This window comes from Haematobia irritans, chromosome 4 (genome assembly GCF_050003625.1).
Source record: "Haematobia irritans isolate KBUSLIRL chromosome 4, ASM5000362v1, whole genome shotgun sequence".
Lineage (NCBI taxonomy): Eukaryota > Metazoa > Arthropoda > Insecta > Diptera > Muscidae > Haematobia > Haematobia irritans.
In genome coordinates this window covers 177,569,765-177,592,441 of record NC_134400.1, presented here as the reverse complement: position 1 = coordinate 177,592,441, position 22,677 = coordinate 177,569,765, and the positions used below count along the sequence as shown (strand labels likewise).

Below are 22,677 nucleotides of genomic sequence, written 5' to 3'. Positions count from 1 at the left end.
TATAGAAATAAAATTTTCTATAGAAATAAAAATTTTGACAAAATTTTCTATAGAAAGAAAATTTTGACAAAAATTTCGACAGAAATAAAATGTTAACAAAATTTTCTATACAAATAGACTTTTGACAAAATATTCTATAGAAATAAAAACTTGGTAGATTATTTTTGGTTCGAGTGGCAACCATGATTATGAACCGAATAAAATTTGAACAAAATTTTCTATAGAAATAAAATTTTGACAATGATGAAAATTTTATTATGAACCGAATAAAATTTTAACAAAATTTTCTCTAGAAATAAAATTTTGACAAAATTTTCTATAGAAATAAAATGTTGACAAAATTTTCTATATAATAAAATTTTGGTAGATTATTTTTGGCTCTAGTGGCAACCATGATTATGAACCGATATGGACCAATTTTTGTGTGATTGGACCAATTGTTGTATGGTTGTTAGCGACCATATACTAACACCACGTTCCTAATTTGAACCGGATCGGATGAATTTTGCTCCTCCAAGAGGCTCCGGAGGTCAAATCTGGAGAACGTTTTATATGGGGGCTATATATAATTATGGACCGATATGGACCAATTCTGGCACGGTTGTTAAAGATCATATACTAACACCATATTCAAAATTACAACCGGATCGGATGCAATTTGCTTCTCTTTTAGGCTTCGCAAGCCAAATCTGGAGATCGGTTTATATGGGGTCTATATATAAGTATGGACCGATGTGGACCAATTTTTGCATGGTTGTTAGAGACCATATACCAACATCATGTACCAAATTTCAGCCGGATCGGATGAAATTTGCTTCTCTTTGAGGCTCCTCAAGCCAAATCTGGGGATCGGTTTATATGGGGGCTATATATAATTATGGACCGATGTGGACTAATTTTTGCATGATTGTTAGAGACCATCTACCAACACCATGTAGCAAATTTCAGCTGGATCGGATGAAATTTGCTTCTCTTAGAGGCTCCACAAGCCAAATCTGGGGGTCGGTTTATATGGGGGCTATATATAATTATAGACCGATGTGAACCAATTTTTGCATGATTGTTAGAGACTATCTACCAACACCATGTACCAAATTTCAGCCGGATCGGATGAAATATGCTTCTCTTAGAGGCTCCACAAGCCAAATCTGGGGATCGGTTTATATGGGGGGTTATATATAATTATGGACCGATGTGGACCAATTTTTGCATGGTTGTTAGAGACCATATACCAACACCATATACCAAATTTCAGCCGGATCGGATGAAATATGCTTCTCTTAGAGGCTCCACAAGCCAAATCTGGGGATCGGTTTATATGGGGGCTATATATAATTATGGACCGATGTGAACCAATTTTTGCACGATTGTTAGAGACCATCTACCAACACCATGTACCAAATTTCAGCCGGATCGGATGAAATATGCTTCTCTTAGAGGCTCCACAAGCCAAATCTGGGGATCGGTTTATATGGGGGCTATATATAATTATGGACCGATGTTGACCAATTTTTGCATGGTTGTTAGAGACCATATACCAACACCATATACCAAATTTCAGCCCGATCGGATGAAATATGCTTCTGTTAGAGGCTCCACAAGCCAAATCTGAGGGTCCCTTTATATGGGGGCTATACGTAAAAGTGGACCGATATGGCCCATTTTCCATTGCCAAGTTTCAAGTCAATAGCTTGTTTCGTTCGGAAGTTAGCGTGATTTCAACAGACGGACGGACGGACGGACGGACGGACGGACGGGCATGCTTAGATCGACTCAGAATTTCACCACGACCCAGAATATATATACTTTATGGGGTCTTAGAGCAATATTTCGATGTGTTACAAACGGAATGACAAAGTTAATATACCCCCATCCTATGATGGAGGGTATAATAAATAATATTTAGACTTAAGCATATCAAATTTTTGGCCTTATCATAAAACAATTTTCCGAAACAACATACAAGCGGTTTCACAGAAATTGCTCTCTTTTGATTCTCTCGTTGCGTTATGTTTATACCTTTCGTCAACCCTCCCGGTTTCCATCTCTATTTCTTTCTCTATACTCTCTCTCTGTCACTCTCTGAATAAAATATCACAACATATATATGTTTACTCGAAATTTATAAATTTATATATGTTTACATTCACACATATTATTTTCATGAAACATTCATGCCCCAAACATAATATATTCTAACATATTAGCATATGTGTCCCAAACATTTAGTTTTAGTTTAGGAACATTACATGTTTGTACTTAAATATATAGTGTTTAAAAATTGTGCCCGAAACACATTTTGTTTATATCGGAACTTATGAAAAACATATTTTTCTAACAGTGTAGCTTTCGCCCGATTTACACTCATATGACCACAGAGGCCAATTTTTAACTCCGATTTAGTTGAAATTGTGCACAGGGAGTAGAATTAGCATTGTAGCTATGCGTGCCACATTTGGTTGAAATCGGTTCAGATTTAGATATAGCTCCCATATATATGTTTTTCGGATTTCGACAAAAATGGTCAAAATACCAACATTTTCCTTGTAAAATCGCCACTGCTTAGTCGAAAAGTTGTAAAAATGAATCTTATTTTCCTATATTTCTAATACATATATATCGAGCGATAAATCATAAATAAACTTTTGCGAAGTTTCCTTAAAATTGCTTCAGATTTAAATGTTTCCCATATTTTTTTACTAACATTGTGTTCCACCCTAGTGCATTAGCCGACTCAAATTTTGAGTCTAAAGATTTTGTAGAAGTCTATCAAATTCTTCCAGATTGAGTGATATTTGACAAAAATTGTCAAAATACCAACATTTTCCTTGTAAAATCGCCACTGCTTAGTCGAAAAGTTGTAAAAATGACTCTAATTTTCCTAAACTTCTAATACATATATATCGAGCGATAAATCATAAATAAACTTTTTCGAAGTTTCCTTAAAATTTCTTCAGATTTAAACGTTTCCCATATTTTTTTTTTTACTAACATTGTGTTCCACCCTAGTGCATTAGCCGACTCAAATTTTGAGTCTAAAGATTTTGTAAAAGTCTAGCAAATTCTGTCCAAATCGAGTGATATTTAATTGTATGTATTTGGGACAAACCTTTATATATAGCAGGCAACGCATTTGACGGATGTGATATGTTAGATCCACAAAGTGGTGCAGGGTATAATATAGTCGGCTCCGCCCGACTTTAGACTTTCCTTACTTGTTTTTTACTAACATTGTGTTCCACCCCAGGGTATTAGACTGAAATTTTAAGTCTACAGTTTTTTGGAAGTCTAACAAATGGTTTCCATGTTCGAGTCAGATTTAAATTCATGTATAGGGGAACAGAAATCTTTATATATAGCACCCAACACATTTGACGGATTTGATATGGCGAAAATGTGGCTCTACAAAGTGGTGCAGGGTATAATATAGTCCACACCGCCCGACTGAGTGTATTGTTTTTTTTTGGGGTTTTTAAAGGCATGAACTAAAAAGGGGGAAAAGTTTTATAAAAATTAAGTACACAAAGTCAAAATTGGCACAAAACAATTTTCTTCGCTTTGACAAAAAGTATTGTCTTATTTGTATGCTGTTGAATTTATTTTAGCAAAAATTTTTTAAACCTATAAATGTGAATAGCCGTTCGGGCTCGGTTACAAAATGGAGGTCTCTTGTCGTTGAGCTAAAGATGGAATCGGGTTTGGGTAACACGGTAACATCATATAAAAGGGGGATATCGTATTTTTAATATGAATTATTAAATACGTCCTATGTCACACATAAACATAAATCGCAAGCAAATCTTCTGAAGGCAATAGCACGTTATGGCTAAATATATCGCATTAGCAAAATAATACAAACATTTTGCAAGATATCTGTTATCGATAAGTCGCCCATGGAGGAAATTAAATTGAATAAAGAAAACTGTTATGGAAAATAAATTACAATTGTAATGTTACAAAATTTACGTATATAAAACTTCACCCAAAGTGGACAAAAATCGCACAATGCAGAAACTCTAAAAATCTGTCCTGACTGGATGAAAAATTACGAGAGTTATGAAATTTTGCTTTGTCGATTCACCCGTCAGATCAAAAAACTTTTTCACGAATGAACTGATGTTCTCAAATACCGGAATCGAACACCTTTATTTATGTATCTTTATACATTTTTCATAAGTATTCCATTTTGAATGCCGAGTGTTGTATTTTTTCTTTGCATCACGTTTTTTCTTAATTCAAAATTAACACATTATCCAATGTTAAGAAATTGTTACCTGAGTTCACGCAACGTTTTGAAGCATGGAGGGCAAAAAATCAACTTCACGCAACTTCTCCTATTACAAACTGACACTTTAATCTTAGGGAAGCGCACGCTTGTGTGACATTATAAATAACCGCCACTAAATGGTTACGAATATTGGTGTGGGTAAAATTGTTCGGAAACAAAATAAGTAAGATAAAGCTAAATTTGGAGACAACGTATATAAGAGACCCTAAAAAATTTGTGAATTATTTTAAAAATAATAGTTGGCTTATGGGGATAATAACTATCAAGCTCTAGATGTAGATGAATTAGATTTTGTCAGGGTATAGTAGGTTCGGTGTCTTTATTCCTGCCAGAAATTTTGGTTACTTACCGCATATTATATATCCTGAGTCAATCTAGACACAACTGTACGTCTGTCTGTTAGCTACAAGTCGCATTTTAGTCAATCTTTTGACCATACTTAGTAATTCACGAATATGTAATATCATATTTTTTTCGCTTTCACAATTTAGTGTTCGACCCGCACTTATATATAAATGTCAAATCAAATAACCTTGAGTTTCTCTTAGTTTTTATGGTTGATTTTGATTTGTCAGTTTCAAATGTTCTGAAACATTTTTGATATACTTGGTTATTATTTTTATTTATTGTTCCAAATCATACAAACATGGAAATGGAACATTTTTATGAGTGGCTCAAACAAGTTACATTTTGGCAAACATTTCCTTAATAGAGCATATTTTCCAATGTGATTTATTGTAAAATGTTCACAATTTTATGTGTCTCATGGACAGTAATATTTTTTTTTATATACAACCGTGGAAATAGTGTTGTTTGTAATCTATCTTAAAGTGGTTTAAAACTGTGAGTTAGTAAAAAGCAGAGCGGAACCAAATATTAAATAAAAGCAAATCATATGTGGTACAGATGTCATTCATTTATGATATATAGCCCTATGTGAGGGAGAATATAGTTTGCTATATTTAATTTCCGGATTTCACTATTCAGCAACGAAATTAATAGAAGAAGAACAGTTAAATATATGCGAAGAAGACAACGATAAATTTTAATGGAAAATATTCACTGAAAACAGTTACCCAGTTCCAAAGATTCCTCTTCTACTTCTTTAACTAAATTACTTTGATATTGATTCCAAGCGACGGAAGCGAGGATATATTGAAGACGCATTTGGGAAAAGCATTATTTATTCGTTTCTATAGCCCGTTTATCTTTATTTTAGTTAATGAAAATTATTCGATTTTCCTTATTTAATTAGTTTTTTCCTAATAAAAGTTCATATTTTCATACTTTAATAACATAAACAAAAAAAAATGAGAAAAAGTGTTGTATACAAAAAAAGTACATAATTTTACTAAACTCGAAATTCCCACAAAAAAGTTCATAATTTTCAAGGTCAAACCACAGAGTAGAATTCAGTTTTGAAAAGTTCATGCTAATTATTGTAGATACAGGCAAATCGGATAAAAACTACGGTTTCTACAAGCCCAAAAAACAAAATCGGTAGATCGGGCTATACTAAAACATTGACCGATGCTCACCATTTTCGGCGCACCCCTTTATGGTCCTACAATACCTCTAGCTTTCCAATTTCAGGCAAATTGGATGAAAACTACGGTTTTTATATGGCCAAGAAGTAAAATCTGGAGATCGGTCTATATGGGGGCTATATCAAAACATGAGCCGATACTCACTATTTTCGGCATACTTTTTTATGGTACTAAAATACCCCTCTATTTCCAATTTCAGGCAAATTGGATAAAAACTACGGACTCTAGAAGCCAAAGAAATACAATCGGGAGATCGATCTACATGGGGGCTATACCAAAATATGAACGGATACTCACCATTTTTGACACACCTCTTCATGGTTCTAAAATACCTCTAGATTTCGAATTTCAGGCAAATTGGATAAAAACCATGGACTCTAGAAGCCCAAGAAGTACAATCGGGAGATTTGTCTACATGGGGCTTATTCAAAAATATGGACCGATTTTCAATTTCAGACATATTAGGTAAAAACTGCAGTTTCTATAACCCCAAGAAGTAAAATCGGGAGACCGGTCTATATGGGGGCTATACCAAACCATGGACCGATACTCACCATTTGTGGCACACCTCTTTATGGTCCCAAAGTACGTGTACATTTCCAATTTCAGGCGAATTGGATAAAAACTACGGTTTCTATGAGCCCAAGACCCCAAATCGAGAGGTCGGTTTATATGGGGACTGTATCAAAACCTGAACCGATATAGCCCATCTTCGAACTTGTCCTGCCTGCAGACAAAAGACAGAAGTTAGTGCAAAATTTCAGCACGATTGATTCATTATTGAAGGCTGTAGCGTGATTACAACAGACAGACAGACGGACATAGTTATATTGTATTAGAATTTCTCCCAGATCAAGAATATATAGTCGGAAATCGATATTTCGATGTGTTACAAACGAAATGACAAACTTATTGAATTGAATTGTATTGAATTGACAAACCTATTATACCCCCATCACCATTCTATGGTGGTGGGTATAAAAATACTTACATTACACTAGCCAACAACCATTTTGTGAATTGTTTCTAGCATATTTTTTCTTATTGATTATGACCTACTAAACACGAAAATGATTTTTAAAAAATTTTCTGTCGATTGGTTTTCGAGATATAATTTTTTTAATTTTTTTTTTTAATTTTTTGGAGGTACACCTACAATTTTGAGCATATCTTTCGTTTTCTTTGACCTTTTTGATCCTAATACCAAAATTATAAGTCCGCTATTTGTTGTCAGATTTTGTTAGGTAAGGGCTTAATTTCTTTGTAAAGATTCCAGCTACACGAAAAAAAAACAAAAAATTGCCGTTTTTTTATATTTTATATGAATTTTTATATGTTTTTTTGCCACATTTTTACTTAAAAAACGCCGTTTTTTTAATTTTTAAGCCGCTAACATCCAAACTACTTACCCGATTTGAAAATTTTCTGAGAATGAGTTGTAGACGGCTCAATTTTCTTTAATTTGAGTAGTATTAGGATCAAAAAGGTCAAAGAAAACGAAAGATATGCTCAAAATTGTAGGTGTACCTCCAAAAATTAAAAAAAAAAAATAAAAAAATATATCTCGAAAACCAATCGACAGAAAATTTTTTAAAAATCATTTTCGTGTTTAGTGGGTCATAGTCAATAAGAAAAAATATGCTAGAAACAATTCACAGAGAAAAGTTTGTTATTTGTTGCCTAGTGTTATTGTTAAACACACCCAGAGAAATGGTTGGTTGCAATTCGATCATTACAATGAGGAAATGATGTCAGTAACTTATTTTTTGTTACAAGAACTATGTTTTGATTATTTTCCCCATTATACATCCAACACGACCATAAAAAAGTTCACAGGATCAAAACGAAATTCCCATAACCATTCAATTGGTTACAATAGCCAATGGCGATAAATTTGGTTTTATGCTGCATAAAATTGTTGAGCTAACCACCAGCATAGTGAGACTTACATCATGGGAATCAACAAATGGTTGGTACAACCAAAAGTTGAGTATACTAATGGAACCTTAGTTCAATTATAGGACGTGCGTATGGTAGTTGTTGCAACAAATAAATATTTATATCAACATCGACATGGTAAATGGTATGACGCTACAAAATTTGCAAAACGGGGAACAGCATTTACTTGATAATAGTCCGCAATACATTGAATAAAGTTTATCCCATAGAAAAGTTGCCTTCAGATTAGTATCGCACCGATTTATAAAAAAGGAATATTACAAAAGTTTCCATAAAAATTGCAGGATTCATACACCAACAAACACAAATACTTTTTACGGCAAGCGAGCTTTTTTATTGTATTAAGCACACAGGACGAGCATAAGTCGATCTGTATTTACATTTAGAGGCTTAAGGAAGAAATTTCTGGCAAGTATATATTGAATTAGGTTCTGTAGTTTGAACACATAATTGCAACCTAATAACCATCATTGGTCATTGGTATACAAACATTACCTATAAAAAATTGTAAATTGTAATGTAAATGTAATGTAAATTGATCTCACATATATGTAGATCAAAAGCCTTTGTTGTTAGCACCTTTTGTATTTATTTTCGTAGTTTATTATGATTGTAAATCTTGTAATAAATTAATAAAATCTCAATATTATCTGTCCTTTCATTTAATATTGGAATTTGGTTAGGATAATAATAAAGAAAATCGAGGGCGGTTGCACCAACAAACAAAACAATGAATTTTAGATTGCGACAACCAATGCAAAGTTGATCCAACATACTACCATGCAGTTACAATTGCCAAATGTTAGTTGTGCTGACAGATATCATTGATAGTTGATGGAACCACCTGCTTTCGGTTGGCAAATAATTCGGTTGAGGCAACGAATTTGTTTTCTGGGTGCACAATTTAAATATACAAATTCACACCCAACATACACTGATAGAAAAAGTTTCGTTGTATCAACGAAATTTGTCATTAAAATTGATCCAACGAAACAAATTCGTTAATACAATGAAAAATTTCATTATAACGATGAATTTTCTGTTAAACAGTGAAACGTTTCATACTATTAACGAAAGATTTCATTGTCTTAATGAAATTTTTATACTGTATAAATGAAAAACTGTCTGTCGGCTCAATTTTAATGAAATTTTCTTTGTGTGTAGTCCAGTTACAAAAAAAAATAGTATTTAAAGAATAATATTGAAAGCAAGTTGATATTGTTTTAATAGATTTTTTAGTTATATAAAATATGTTATTGACATTAAAGTCGAATCTCTTAACTCCAAGGAAAACGCCTTAATTTAAAAGATTATCGACTTTTTGTCAAGAAAAAAAAATAAGTATACAGAAATGCGTCTTCTACGCAAAACTCGCATTTGTATTTTGAAGATGGGAATTCTTTGTGTTCAAGACATAATTTTTTAAGAATAAGGAGTTGAATGTGAGTAAATCAGTCAATTCGAAACTACTACTAGTTTTGTTGCCACCAAGACACTACTGAAAAACACACCAGGATTTTAATTAACGATCAAATAACATAAAAGTCTATCATATTTCTGAAATCTTAGCAGTACAAAATCCCAAAAATATTTCACTACCCATATATGTAACACCCACAGAAATTTATTGGAACGTTGATCGAAATTCTCAAAAAAAAAAAAAAAAAAAAAAAAAACAAGACAGTTCTATAACTAAATGGCTCATTCGTTGATTTTTGATTCTCTAAAACTGTCAATGATTCAACCATGTTCAATCTGTTTTTGTTCGCAAATAAAACAGTCCCAAAGCCAGATGGATTGTTTATTTCCCTGTGTATTGTGTATTGAGTAAGTCAACTGATGTGATTCTCTTAACGATTTAGAACAATTACCTTATTAAGCCATCGTACCATCAAATTGATGGGACCACTTACCACCACCAACACCAATACGATCAATGATCTAAGAAATACTCTCGCTTTTACGATCATAGCAAAAGATTTGTATTTATCTTTACCTTTTATTAACATCATTACGTTTTTGAATAAGCTTTCGACTTAGAAGTGTTCCTTGGTCTGGGTGCTCTATTCAAAGATCATTGGCCCATAAACTTCAAGATATTTATCGATGAAATACCAAAGATGTCCAATTGTTTTGAAACATTTGTACTTTGTACATTGTCAGATACATTTAAGTGCATGTATTAGATTGATATTTGTTGCATAAATTAAGAGCAATGAGTAGGTGATGCTTTATATGCAATTAAAAATGTTGTATTTTGTATACATTTAAATTTAAAATTCTATACTTTTTATGAGTTTATATGCCAAGAGTAAGAAATAACAAGTATATACGGCCGTAAGTTCGGCCAGGCCGAACCTTATGTACCCTCCACCATAGTTTGCGTAGAAACTTCTACTGAAGACTGTCATCCACAATCGAATTACTTGGGTTGCGGTAACACTTGCCGATGGCAAGGTATCTTAAAACTTCCTAACACCGCAATATATATACCACATAGTCCATACGTGGTATATATTAAACTAAAAAGGCCGATTAAATACGTATATAATTAAGTTTAAAGTTTCTATAGAAATAAAATTTTGACAAAATAAAATTTTTACAACATTTTCTATAGAAGTAAAATTTGGGAGCCACCGTGGTGCAATGGTTAGCATGCCCGCCTTGCATACACAAGGTCGTGGGTTCGATTCCTGCTACGACCGAACACCAAAAAGTTTTTCAGCGGTGGATTATCCCACCTCAGTAATGCTGGTGACATTTCTGAGGGTTACAAAGCTTCTCTAAGTGGTTTCACTGCAATGTGTAACGCCGTTCGGACTCGGCTATAAAAAGGAGGTCCCTTGTCATTGAGCTTAACATGGAATCGGGCAGCACTCAGTGATAAGAGAGAAGTTCACCACTGTGGTATCACAATGGACTGAATAGTCTAAGTGAGCCTGATACATCGGGCTGCCACATAACCTAACCTAACCTAACCTAGAAGTAAAATTTGAAAAAAAAAAATTCTATAGAAATAAAATTTTGACAACATTTTCTATAGAAGTAAAATTTTGAAAAAATTTTCTATAGAAATAAAATTTTGACAAAATTTCTATAGAAATAAAATTTTGACAAAATTTTCTATAGAAATAAAATTTGCAAAAAAAATTTCTAAAGAAATAAAATTTTGACAAAATTTTCTATAGAAATAAAATGTTGACAAAATTTGCTATAGAAATAACATTTTGACAATGTCTTCTATAAAAATAAAATTTTGGTAGATTATTTTTGGCTTGAGTGGCAACCATGATTATGAACCGATATGGGCCAATTTTTGTGTGATTGGGGATCGGCTATATATAACTATAGACCGATACGGACCAATTTTGGCATGGTTATTAGCGGCCTTATACTAACACGACGTTGCAAATTTCAACCGGATCAGATGAATTTTGCTCCTCCAAGAGGCTCCAGAGATCAAATCTGGGGAACGGTTTATATGGGGGCTATATATAATTATGGACCGACATGGACCAATTCTTGCGTATTTCTTAGAGACCACATTCTAACACCATGTTCCAAATTTCAACTGGATCGGATGAATTTTGCATGGTTGTTAGAGACCGATGTGGACCAATTTTTGCATGGTTGTTAGGGACCATATACTAACACCATGTACCAAATTTCAGCCGGATCGGATGAAATTTGGTTCTTTTAGAGGCTCCGCAAGCCAAATCGGGGGGTCAGTTTATATGGGAGCTATACGTAAAAGTGGACCGATATGGACCAGTTTCTGCGTGGTTGTTAGAGACCATATACTAACACCATGTACCAAGTTTCAGCCGGATCCGATGAAATTTGCTTCTCTTAGAGCAATCGCAAGCCAAATTTGGGGGTCCGTTTATATGGGGACTATACGTAAAAGAGGACCGATATGGACCAATTTTGCACGTTTGTTAGAGACCGTATACTAACACCATGTACCAAATTTCAGCCGGATCGGATGAAATTTGCTTCTCTTAGAGCAATCGCAAGCCAAATTTAGGGGTCCGTTCATATGGGGGCTATACGTAAGAGTGGACCGATATGGCCCATTTGCAATACTATCCGACCTACATCAATAACAACTACTTGTGCCAAGTTTCAAGTCGATAGCTTGTTTCGTTCGGAAGTTAGCGTGATTTCAACAGACGGACGGACATGCTCAGATCGACTCAGAATTTTACCACGACACGGAATATATATACTTTATGGGGTCTTAGAGAAATATTTCGATGTGTTACAAACGGAATGACAAAGTTAATATACCCCCATCCTATGGTGGAGGGTATAAAAATAAAATATGATTTACAAATTAAATTGACGTGTTAAGTACCACAGACTGTTAGTAATCAAAAGATTTAAAAAAAAACTTTTTTTGTTAACAGCGGCATTAGAAAAATCATATTAACCAGATGTGTATAAAAAAAAAGAAACTTGATCTCCAATATACTTCCTATTCATTATTTTCTCAAAAATGCATTTTGATGCATTTAAAAAAAAAATGTTTAATCTAAGTTATTAGAAAATTATGAACAAAAAACAATTTTAAATCACATACTACACCCAGAGAAAGAATATGATCACCTCAAACATGGTTTAAGAGTAAAATGTTATTTTTGGGTGGTGACCCGTTAAAAAATTAGGGTTTATCACCAAAAGTCTGTTCCTTTCTTCCAAATAAATTTCCATGCAGTGAATATAATCCGTATTGCATAGTGAAAAAGATTTGTGACTCCCTGAACAAAGATTATCGAGTAAAAAATAAACGACCGCATATTAAAAATTAACTTCTTCAAATGATATTTTCTTTGTTATATTCTAAGTACTTATCATAGTTTTAAAACACTTTAAACGGACTAAGACGGCTCGATCTATTGCGGAGGAAATTCTCATATATGAATATCCTATAAGAATTCCTACTTATATCTTTCGAACCCAAATAATTGTACATTACATTTAGTAAAATTATTGCAATTTTTAACTATGAAAATAATTTTCCACAAATTCAATAAAATCTAGGAACTATTTTGTAGAAAACACGACTTTAGTAAAATTTTATGTTTCATTTTTCTTTTTTGTATAAATTGGCTTCCGTGTCCATTTTTGAGTATAGCCACGGCTAGAGCCGCTCAAAACAATTGCGTGCTTATGTGTACAAATGCTCAAGTGTTTAGGACCCATATTTCCGTTAGGCGAATTCAGTTTAAATTCTTTATAACCTAACCGCAAAGTAGTTTAGGATATACAAATTAATAACAATTTAGGAGTTTTTTTCTGACATATTATTTCTATACAATATTTATCTTCGACCACTAGCATCAAGGTTTTTTCATATTCTTTGGACATAAAAAGCTTAAAATAATGTTTGTCCATTGTACTGTATGTTTTGGTTCTTTAGTAATTGAATAAGAAGTATTATGAAGCTTATGATTTGATTCCTTAATATACAGAACAATGGAATGATTTTAAATCACTATTGTTTGAAAAAAGTTAAGACTTTATGCCAATCACAAAGTTTATCGTATTTTGTAGTCTTAATTTAAAAAACTCAATCGAAATTAAAACATAATAATTATAATAAAAATCAAACAAAAGACAAAAATATGAAATGGAATTTATGATTATATCCACCTGTCATTGTTATTAGTCTATCTTGGCTTTAAAGTTAATTTAATTAAACCGAACAATCAACCAAATAGACAATTCACAACAAAAAACAAAAGATTTTGAACTTTGGCAGAAAACCAGTTCCGTAGATGAATTACAATGTTCACATATGGAAACCAATGACCATAGAAATTAACACATTTTATGAACATCAAAACCTAATATCTGTCAAATTTCATTCCATTGAAATATAGAGTGTTACGAATAAATTTTAAAAAGTATGAAGCTTTGAAGACTGCTGGGCCCCAATAGAATTTACAAAATTTCGTTTGTTTTAGCCATTAATTTGCAGAATTTAATATACGGATGTGAAGTTTATATGGAAATTAAATTACTCATAAATGAGAATTATTTGATAACTAAAGTGGTTTAGAAATCGTAACAAGATATTAAATTTCATACATATATGGTCGAAGGAATTTTTATTGATTTAGTTTGGAAAGCTGGCTGTATCATTTTGACGCCTTCTTAGTTCTGATATGGTTTGGTTACTTTCATTTATAACAATTTCTATATCAACTTATGTGTATTCATATACTTTATTTGATTTTCGCGAATATTTCTTTCTTAATTTAAATATTAGCCAATTACATCATCAACTTCTTTTTCACAGTAAAAAAAAAAAGTTCAGAGATAGTCTCAAGCCAGACTTCATAGGGATAACATATTGACAGATCCATATTATCCGATTGAAGCAAAAAATTAATTTCTTTTCAGACTAACAAAGTTGTCTAATGTTACTAAAGTTGTTTCTTTCAGGCTAAGAATGTTCGTTGGAGATAAAGATGGCAACGGGTACGAGTACAATAAATAGGGACTAATTTGCTTAATTCAATTTGAAGTAATCAATAATGTGGGAGTTAAATTAAAAATATATTTATATACATTTTAGCATGCTTTTTCTTTTTGCGATGAATGAAATGAAATAAACAGATAAATGTACACTAGAGGTGTGCACGTGAGTAATATTTTGCTCATTTTAATCACGCACACTCACGCCGTTGCCGTCAGCGTGACTCACGACACACGCGTGAGTCACGACAATTTCGTGTCATGTGCACACCTCTAATGTACACCCAAAGAATAACTACGTCTTTCGGGTTTGAAAATGTGGACAATATAAATTCCCCTTTTTGAAAAGGATTTCTTTAAGAGCAAATAAATTCGAAATTATGGCCAGCGATTCAACGACTGCCTCTTTTTCTTCGCATTTAAGAAATGTTTGTTTTTGTCAAAAGAAAACTTTGCATTTCCTCAGAAAAGAAACCCCAGTGTAGTATTAAAAACATATGTTTAAAAGTAAAAACTGTATTCTTAATCAAAAACAAAACTTTGAATCAGGGATGCAATATATTCAAAACAAACATTAGCCTGTATTTGAAGCTAGTTTATTTCAAGTATACGCAAAGAAAAAAAGGTTTGAAAATGGATATCATAAGTGTTTTTCGTCTCTAAGAGTTTTCTGAATTTTTTCAAATTTTTATCACCAAAAACTCTTTTTCTTTCTTTCTTCTTTTCTGGCTTTATGTCTTAACAAATATACACTTTGAGGTTCCGTATATTTAATATAGTATTTGCGTGCCTTTCGTGCTTTGGTTTGTTTAAATCGGCTTGTGTGTGCCAACAATCTGGTCTACATATAGAACTGCTTGACTGTATGCGTTGATAGCTATGGCGATTGTGTGTTAACGACAATAAGAGCTACGTGACATAGTGGATAGTGTGTTTGCTTAGAAACTGTGGTTGACGATTCGATTCTCCTTTTGCACACAGGGAAGGATTAGGATCATCTCGTAGAGCAAAATGAAACAAAATATTGTTTTTTTTTTGTCCATCATAAAATGGTTATCGAAATAAGATACATAATGTTGGAGTTTGCTCCAACATTATGTATCTGATGACATGGTTGCGACAAACATGTTACATGTTCACCGTTCGACAAATAAGATTTAACTATAGCAGGTCAGCGTATTCCTTCTCTGGGTGGGGACGAAAGAAAAAATTTCAAAATTTTATAAAATTGAATATTATTGTTATAAGGGAAGAAGTACTGAACAAGTATATGGTTAGGTTAGGTGGCAGCCCGATATTTCAGGCTCACTTAGACTATTCAGTCCATTGTGATACCACATTGGAGAACTTCTCTCTTATCTCTGAGTGCTGCCCGATTCCATGTTAAGCTCAATGACAAGGGACCTCCTTTTTATAGCCGAGTCCGAACGGCGTTCCACATTGCAGTGAAACCACTTAGAGAAGCTTTGAAACCCTTAGAAATGTCACCAGCATTACTGAGGTGGGATCAACCGCTGAAAAACTTTTTAGTGTTCGGTCGAAGCAGGAATCGAACCCACGACCTTGTCTATGCAAGGCGGGCATACTAACCATTGCACCACGGTGGCTCCAAGTATATACGGCTGTAAGTTCGGCCAGGCCGAATCTTATGTACCCTCCACCATGGATTGCGTGGAAACTTCTACGACTGTCATCCACAATCGAATTAATTGGGTTGTGGTATCTTAAAACTTCTTAACATCGTTTTCTAAATTGTGAGTTAGTCCATACGTGGTATATATTAGACAAAAATATATGTATAGGTAAGTCTACAAATAATTACGAATCGATATGGACTTTTGCACGGTACGTAGAGAGCCAGAATTTAAATATGGGGGTCGCTTATACAATTGTGAACTTGATATGGACCAATTTGTGTGTGATTGGGGATCGATTTATCTGAGGGTTATATATAACTATAGACCGATATGGACCTAGTTAGGCATGGTTGTTAACGGCTATATACTTGCACAATGTACCAAATTTCAACTGACTCGGATGAAATTTGCTCCTCCAAGTGGCTCAAACCAAATCTCGGGATCGGTTTATATGGGGGCTATAATGATTATGGACTGATATGGACCACTTTTGGCATGGCTGTTAAATATCATATGCTACCACCACGTACCAAATTTCAACCCGGTCGGATGAATTTCGCTTCTCCGAAAGGCACCCGGGGTCAAATCTGGGGATCGGTTTATGTGGGGGCTATATATAATTATGGACTGATATAAACCAATTCCTGCATGGTTGTTGGATAACATATACTAACATCACGTTCCAAATTTTAACCTCCAGAGGTCAAATCTGGGGATCGGTTTATATATAATTATTGAACGATTTCGACCAATTTTTGCATTGGTGTTTGAGGCTATATATTCACACCACGTACCAAATTTCAACTGAATCAGATGAATTTTTGTCTTCCAAGAGGCTCCGGAGCTCAAATTTGGTAATCGGTTTATATGGGGGCTATATATAATAATGGAGCGATATGTACCAACCTTTACATGGTCATTAGAGACCATATACTAACACCATGTAGCAAATTTCAGCCGGATCGGATGAAATTTGCTTCTCTCAGAGGCTCCGCAAGCCAAATCGGGGGATCGGTTTATATGGGGGCTATATATAATTATTGACCGATGCGGACCAATTTTTGCATAGTTGTTAGAGACCATATACCAACAACATGTACCAAATTTCAACCGGATCGGATGAAATTTGCTTCTCTTAGAGGCTCCGCAAGCCAAATCGGGGAATCGGTTTATGTGGGGGCTATATATAATTATGGACCGATGTGGACCAATTTTTTCATGGTTTTTAGAGACCACACACCAACACCATGTACAAAATTTCAGCCGGATCGGATGAAATTTGCTTCTCTTGGAGGATCGGCAAGCCAAATTTGGGGGTCCGTTTCTATGGGGGGCTATACGTAAAAGTGGACCGATATGACCCATTTGCAATACCATCCAACCTACATTAATAAAAACTACTTGTGCCAAGTTTCAAGCCGATTGCTTGTTTCTTTCGGAAGTTAACGTGATTTCAACAGACAGACGAACGGATGGACATGCTCAGATCGACTCGGAATTTCACCACGACCCAGAATATATATACTTTATGTGGTCTTAGAGCAATATTTCGATGTGTTACAAACGGAATGACAAAGTTAATATACCCCCATCCTATGGTGGAGGGTATAAAAAGGCAAATGGTTGTAAATGATTGTTTGTCTTAAATAATTAATCTTCTCAATACTTTTTGGCTATCCTTTTTTCTACCCACCAAATAGAAATTAATCTTAAATGTATGTATTCATATATTTTTAATGTTCTATTTTTGTGTTTGACCATTTATATTCGGTTAACATTTTTATGAGCTTCGCAATGATAAGAGTGTAGCTGTTTATTTGACATATTAAAAACTGACAAAATTCATTTAATTCTATTCAGTCAATCTTATGTAGTAGTTTATCTCCAGCTATTATAACACAAATTCCAAAGTGTCAGATATTTTCTACAATTGTTAAGCACTTAAGTATGCGGAAAGTACTTATCAAGTGAATTAAACTGCATTACTCTGATATTAACTAAGTACATTATCGTCAATGTCATTCTATTGAGCTATTGACATCAACAAGTTTTGCAGAATAATTTCAGTAATACGATTAGCAAACATTCTCACACAGTCGAATATGTTTATATAGAGGAATGGGATTATATGCTTAGGGGGTTATGCCACGCTAAGAAAATCCCAACAGAGTTTTCAGCAGTTATTGCAAATTCTTAAGAAAAGTGTTTGATGGTATCTGTAGGGGTTTATTCTCTCTCCAACAAATTTGCATTGTTATTACGATTTAGTGACAACACCGATTTGAACAATTAACGAAAATGTTCATTTTTTAAGTAACAGTGTCCCTTATGTCTAATAAAATATACCAAATCTATATTTTAATTTAATTTTCATTGTGTGTCAATTATATTCTCTTTTGTAATGTTTGTCGTCTTATCTTGGCCGTTGTTTTGAATTATCCATAGTTAAGTAGGACTATGCCCCATGTTCCAATATTCGGAATTGCAAAATTTTCTTATTCCTACAAAAGTAAACTTAAAACATGGCAACATAATTGAATACAGATTTAAGTTCGAGATTATTTCGATACTTTCGTTACACGAAAAATAAATTCTTGCGATTTGAGATTCCGAATATGGGGGTAATTTATTTTTATCGTCCACCGTGGTTTTGAAACCTTGGGGATTTTTTTTATTATTTTTATATCTAGGACTCGTAGCGAAAAAAAGCGAAAGAGCCGAAACATGTCCGCTTCCAAAGATTTTGTCTTTACACTAATAATTTTGGTATTGAAACACAAAATTGTATCTGGGAAGCATTTAAGATACCTTTCTCTTTTAAATTTCAGTTTTGCGTATTTGATTTTAGGAAACAAATTTTAATTCATTCCTTTTTTCTGTTTTGTGATCTTAAAGTCTTTTAATAACCACAATTTATATTTTTAAATTTCGACTCAACATGAAGTATAAATTATGCCATGTTTCAAGTAAACAGAGTCTTTAAAATAAAGTCATTTAAAGCAGCTCCTATTTTTGAATACGTTTTAGCTCCTTGTTGTGTTAGACAAAAGCGAATTTAAAGACGATTTCAATAATATTGAAGGTATGTTCCTAGTTTTTAAGCACAAATTGACATCAGTTCTATAGACTATAAAGATGCCAATTTTAAAGACTCCTAACTCTAAGGAACCAATACCTTCATTAAAAAGTTTATCGACTTTTGTTAAGGGGGAAAAATTTAATCACTGAAATGTGTTTTCTAAGACAAGCAAAACTCGCATTCGTATTTTAAGGACATAAAATCATTTTTCTCAATGTACTACTAGACGCAAAGAAAACAAACGTTTGGAAAACGTGTACCGAAAACGTTTTTCTTTTGTTAGAGTTTTTTGAATTGCTTCGAAAATTTTAAACTTTTATTACCAAAAAAAAATCGTTTGTTACAAAATTTTTATTTTTTCAATAAAAAAAGTTATTTTTGAAACAACAACACAGTCCATTTCGTTTATATCAAACACTGTTCTTTTCTGACTTTAGGTCTTTAATAAGACACTTTTTACAGTTCAAAATTTAATATACCTCAATGTAATGTTGAACATTTTTTCGGAATCTTCCGAACAAATCTGGAATATATATATAAAAAAAAAACAAAAAAAAAACTTTGGTCGAAGCAGGGATCGAACCCACGACCCTTGGCATACAAGTCGGACGTAGCAACCATTGCTCCACGGTGCCAAACTAAATGTTTGTTTCTGTTAAATAAACTTTGTTTACTCGGTTCGTGGGCGCCACAAGCTATGCTATATAAATATAACTTATATGGATATTTATCTATTGATCACCATAACAGGTACATAGCTCAGTGGTTAGTGTGTTGGCTTACAAAGTGCATGGTCCGCGGTTCGATTCTCCGTCCAGGCGAAAGGTAAAAAAAATTTAAAAATTTATAAAATCGTATAATTTCTTCTACAATGTTGGTATTACAGGAAAAGGTGTTAAGAACTAAAAAACCTCGTGGATGTGAGAAAGATGTGAGGAAAAATGCAATTAGCAAGAAAACAATGTTTTTTTTTTTTTTTTTTTTTTTGAGTTTGTCTTTATGAAATTGTTTTTACATCCTGGAAAATAATAAACGTTTATCACAAAAAGTATGTACTTTTCGTCCAAATACACTTCCTTACAGCGAAAAGCAAATGAGAAACGAACTTTGTTTGTCTAAAATTTCGTTTGGGAGGAAAGAATTATTTTTTTGCGTGTAGAGTCTCAAGAACCAAACTCGCGGACCAATCACCAATTCATACGAAGATCCTTCTTATTATATCCTTCTACTTATTTCATTTAGGTACAATACCGGAAATTTAACCTAAATTCAAAATATCTGCTCTAGTATTTCATGAAAATCGAATAGAAACTGGGACATGAAGTAAAATCTGGAAAGTGGTCTATTTGATAGTTATATTCCGAAGTAGACCAATCATAGAACTAAAACTGCCAATATTAAAAATTGGAGTCATATTGGGGCCTTTGTTAATGCTAAATTACAATATAAAGTCGAATATAAGTGAAACGTCTACTTTATTTCGAAAATGCTTTTTACTTAAAAAAAAAGCAAATAAAATGTACTTGAAGTCCAGTTTGAATTTGGAATTTTAAGTATGGTTAACACTTTTATGAAGGACTTAGATATTACATGGAGAAAACATACAGAAATACAAATACATTATGAATTGTGTCCTTGTGTAACGTAGACTAAACATAAATTTAAAAGGGAATTGTGGTTCAAATGTATTCTTAATACGATTATCTGCTTCTTTGACTCGAAATCAGTACGAAAATCATTAGCGAAAAGAAAATTCTTTTAAACTCATCATCATTTTTTGTTCAGTGTATTGATTAAGCAATTATCAATATTCGCCAATGAGTACATTATATTTATTTATCGCCCACTGTTAGTATACTTATTTCATCACTCATAATTGCCAAAATTGGAAAGTCAAACTGCATACGATCATGAATAATCAACATTGCGATCACACAATGTCTGGTAATGTCATTAAATCATATGATATGAAGATTTGACATTAAGAGGACTACACTCATTGATCAATGGAAAGAATCCAGTTTCAAAAATTGGAACATGTAACTTCACAAAATTAAGCTGGCATTCTCAATGTCAGTCATTGCACTAAATATTTTTATAAACGTTCATACTGGCAGCAACAATTTCGCCGATGCAAATTAGGTCACAAATTATAAAATGTTAAGCACAGATTGGTTGCAATTAATGACATTGATCATAATTTATATTCAGACATTTTCTAGAATTTTTTTTTAACTTGAGTTAATTATTCACACAAATATTCGGTTTAATTGTGTTGTTTACACACTCACCATTTTCAAAAGAAACACTTTAACTGTTGTTCAATATGGGTGAATATTCTTGGAATAAATTGCAGCTTCTAAAACTAAACAAATTTTTAAAGAAAATTTGTTTCGGTATTTTTAAACCTAAAATTTTAAGAAATTTCAATTAATATTTTTTCCAAACGACATAAATTGTTTATTAAAAAATTTTGTAAACACTATAATTTTTTTCTTTGTATCTAAAAAAGTTAATTTTTCAAGTCATTCATTTCATCACTCATATATGTATATCTATAGAATATTGTTTCTTTAAAACGCACTATATTTTAGAAATTCTTGTAATATTTTAAAATAATTTGTTTTTCTTTTCGTTCGTTTTTATTTTTTGCCTCCAATGAAAACCACTCGGAGTCGACAGAACGTCGACCTACACTCGCACGTTTGAAAACAGCAAATAACAGACTTGACACGAGTTGTTGCTGTATTTATTTATTTTTGGAGCAATTTGCCGGATTCTCCCCCATCTCTACACTGTTATCGTTTGTTAATGTTGATGGTGGTAGATGATCATTCGGTCGGCTTCTTGACGGGCGCATTACGAATGAGCATTTTCTTCATCACCCTTGTGTGGTGGTGAGTGCTCTCAACTACTCATCGTGTTCGTTGTCGAGATGATGGTTTTGTTGTAAACACAGTAGTTGAGTTCTGTATGTTGGCGCCTTTTCTAAGCGCGAAGTTGATACGCATGCGTTCTTTTTAGCGCTACAATTACATGCAAATTGTGTGGTTTATGGCGAAGGGGTGAGATTAGCTTGTAGTCTCGAACACTTTTTAAATTTTTGAAACTTATTCAAAACGAGTGCATGCATCTAGAATCTAAGATTTACATATTCAGAATTTATTGCAATTTGCATTGAATGGTGATGAGACTAACATTAAAACATCCATCTTTTGTGAGCTGCTCCACTTGTTTGTCAAGTTAGGCTCTGTTTAACATAGAATATCATCTGATATATCCGTGGGTGTTTGTTAATCACCTGTTTAGGCATCTTAATTTCAATGTTGCCTAATAGGATTTCATGAATATCTGAGATGCTGCGGTTGAGGTGAAAATATGAGAGTAAACAAAACAAGTAAGTAGTTCACATATATAATCCGCCACAAGGACAATTTCGGTGAAATACATGGTGCTGCTAAAGTCGATTATACAAAAAATCCATCAGATTTGTTGTATACACAGAAAAAAAGTAAACTGTTTTATAGTAAGAATGAATTACGTCGCGCGAAAATTGAACTAAATTGAATTCCACATTTTGACATTTCCACAAAGAGTTTTTAAAACCAGGAAAATGTAATGTCCTTTTATACTTTTTAACTACAGTTCACGAAATTACATCCTCTCATAGAAGAAAAAATGAAC

At 33.1% G+C, this 22,677-nt stretch overlaps 1 protein-coding gene across 1 annotated transcript in view; it reads right to left on the bottom strand.

The window, feature by feature from the left end:
• LOC142234371 (uncharacterized) overlaps window positions 1-21,718 on the bottom strand; it is a 30,927-nt gene extending 9,209 nt beyond the window's left edge. Inside the window, exons 1-2 of the mRNA XM_075305494.1 lie at window positions 21,578-21,718; window positions 21,285-21,401 (exon numbers count right to left, since the gene is read on the bottom strand). Coding sequence (XP_075161609.1) covers window positions 21,285-21,287 — 3 coding nt within the window. The 5' untranslated portion in view covers window positions 21,288-21,401; window positions 21,578-21,718. The remainder of the gene's footprint in view (window positions 1-21,284; window positions 21,402-21,577) is intronic.
• Window positions 21,719-22,677: the final 959 nt, after the last annotated feature.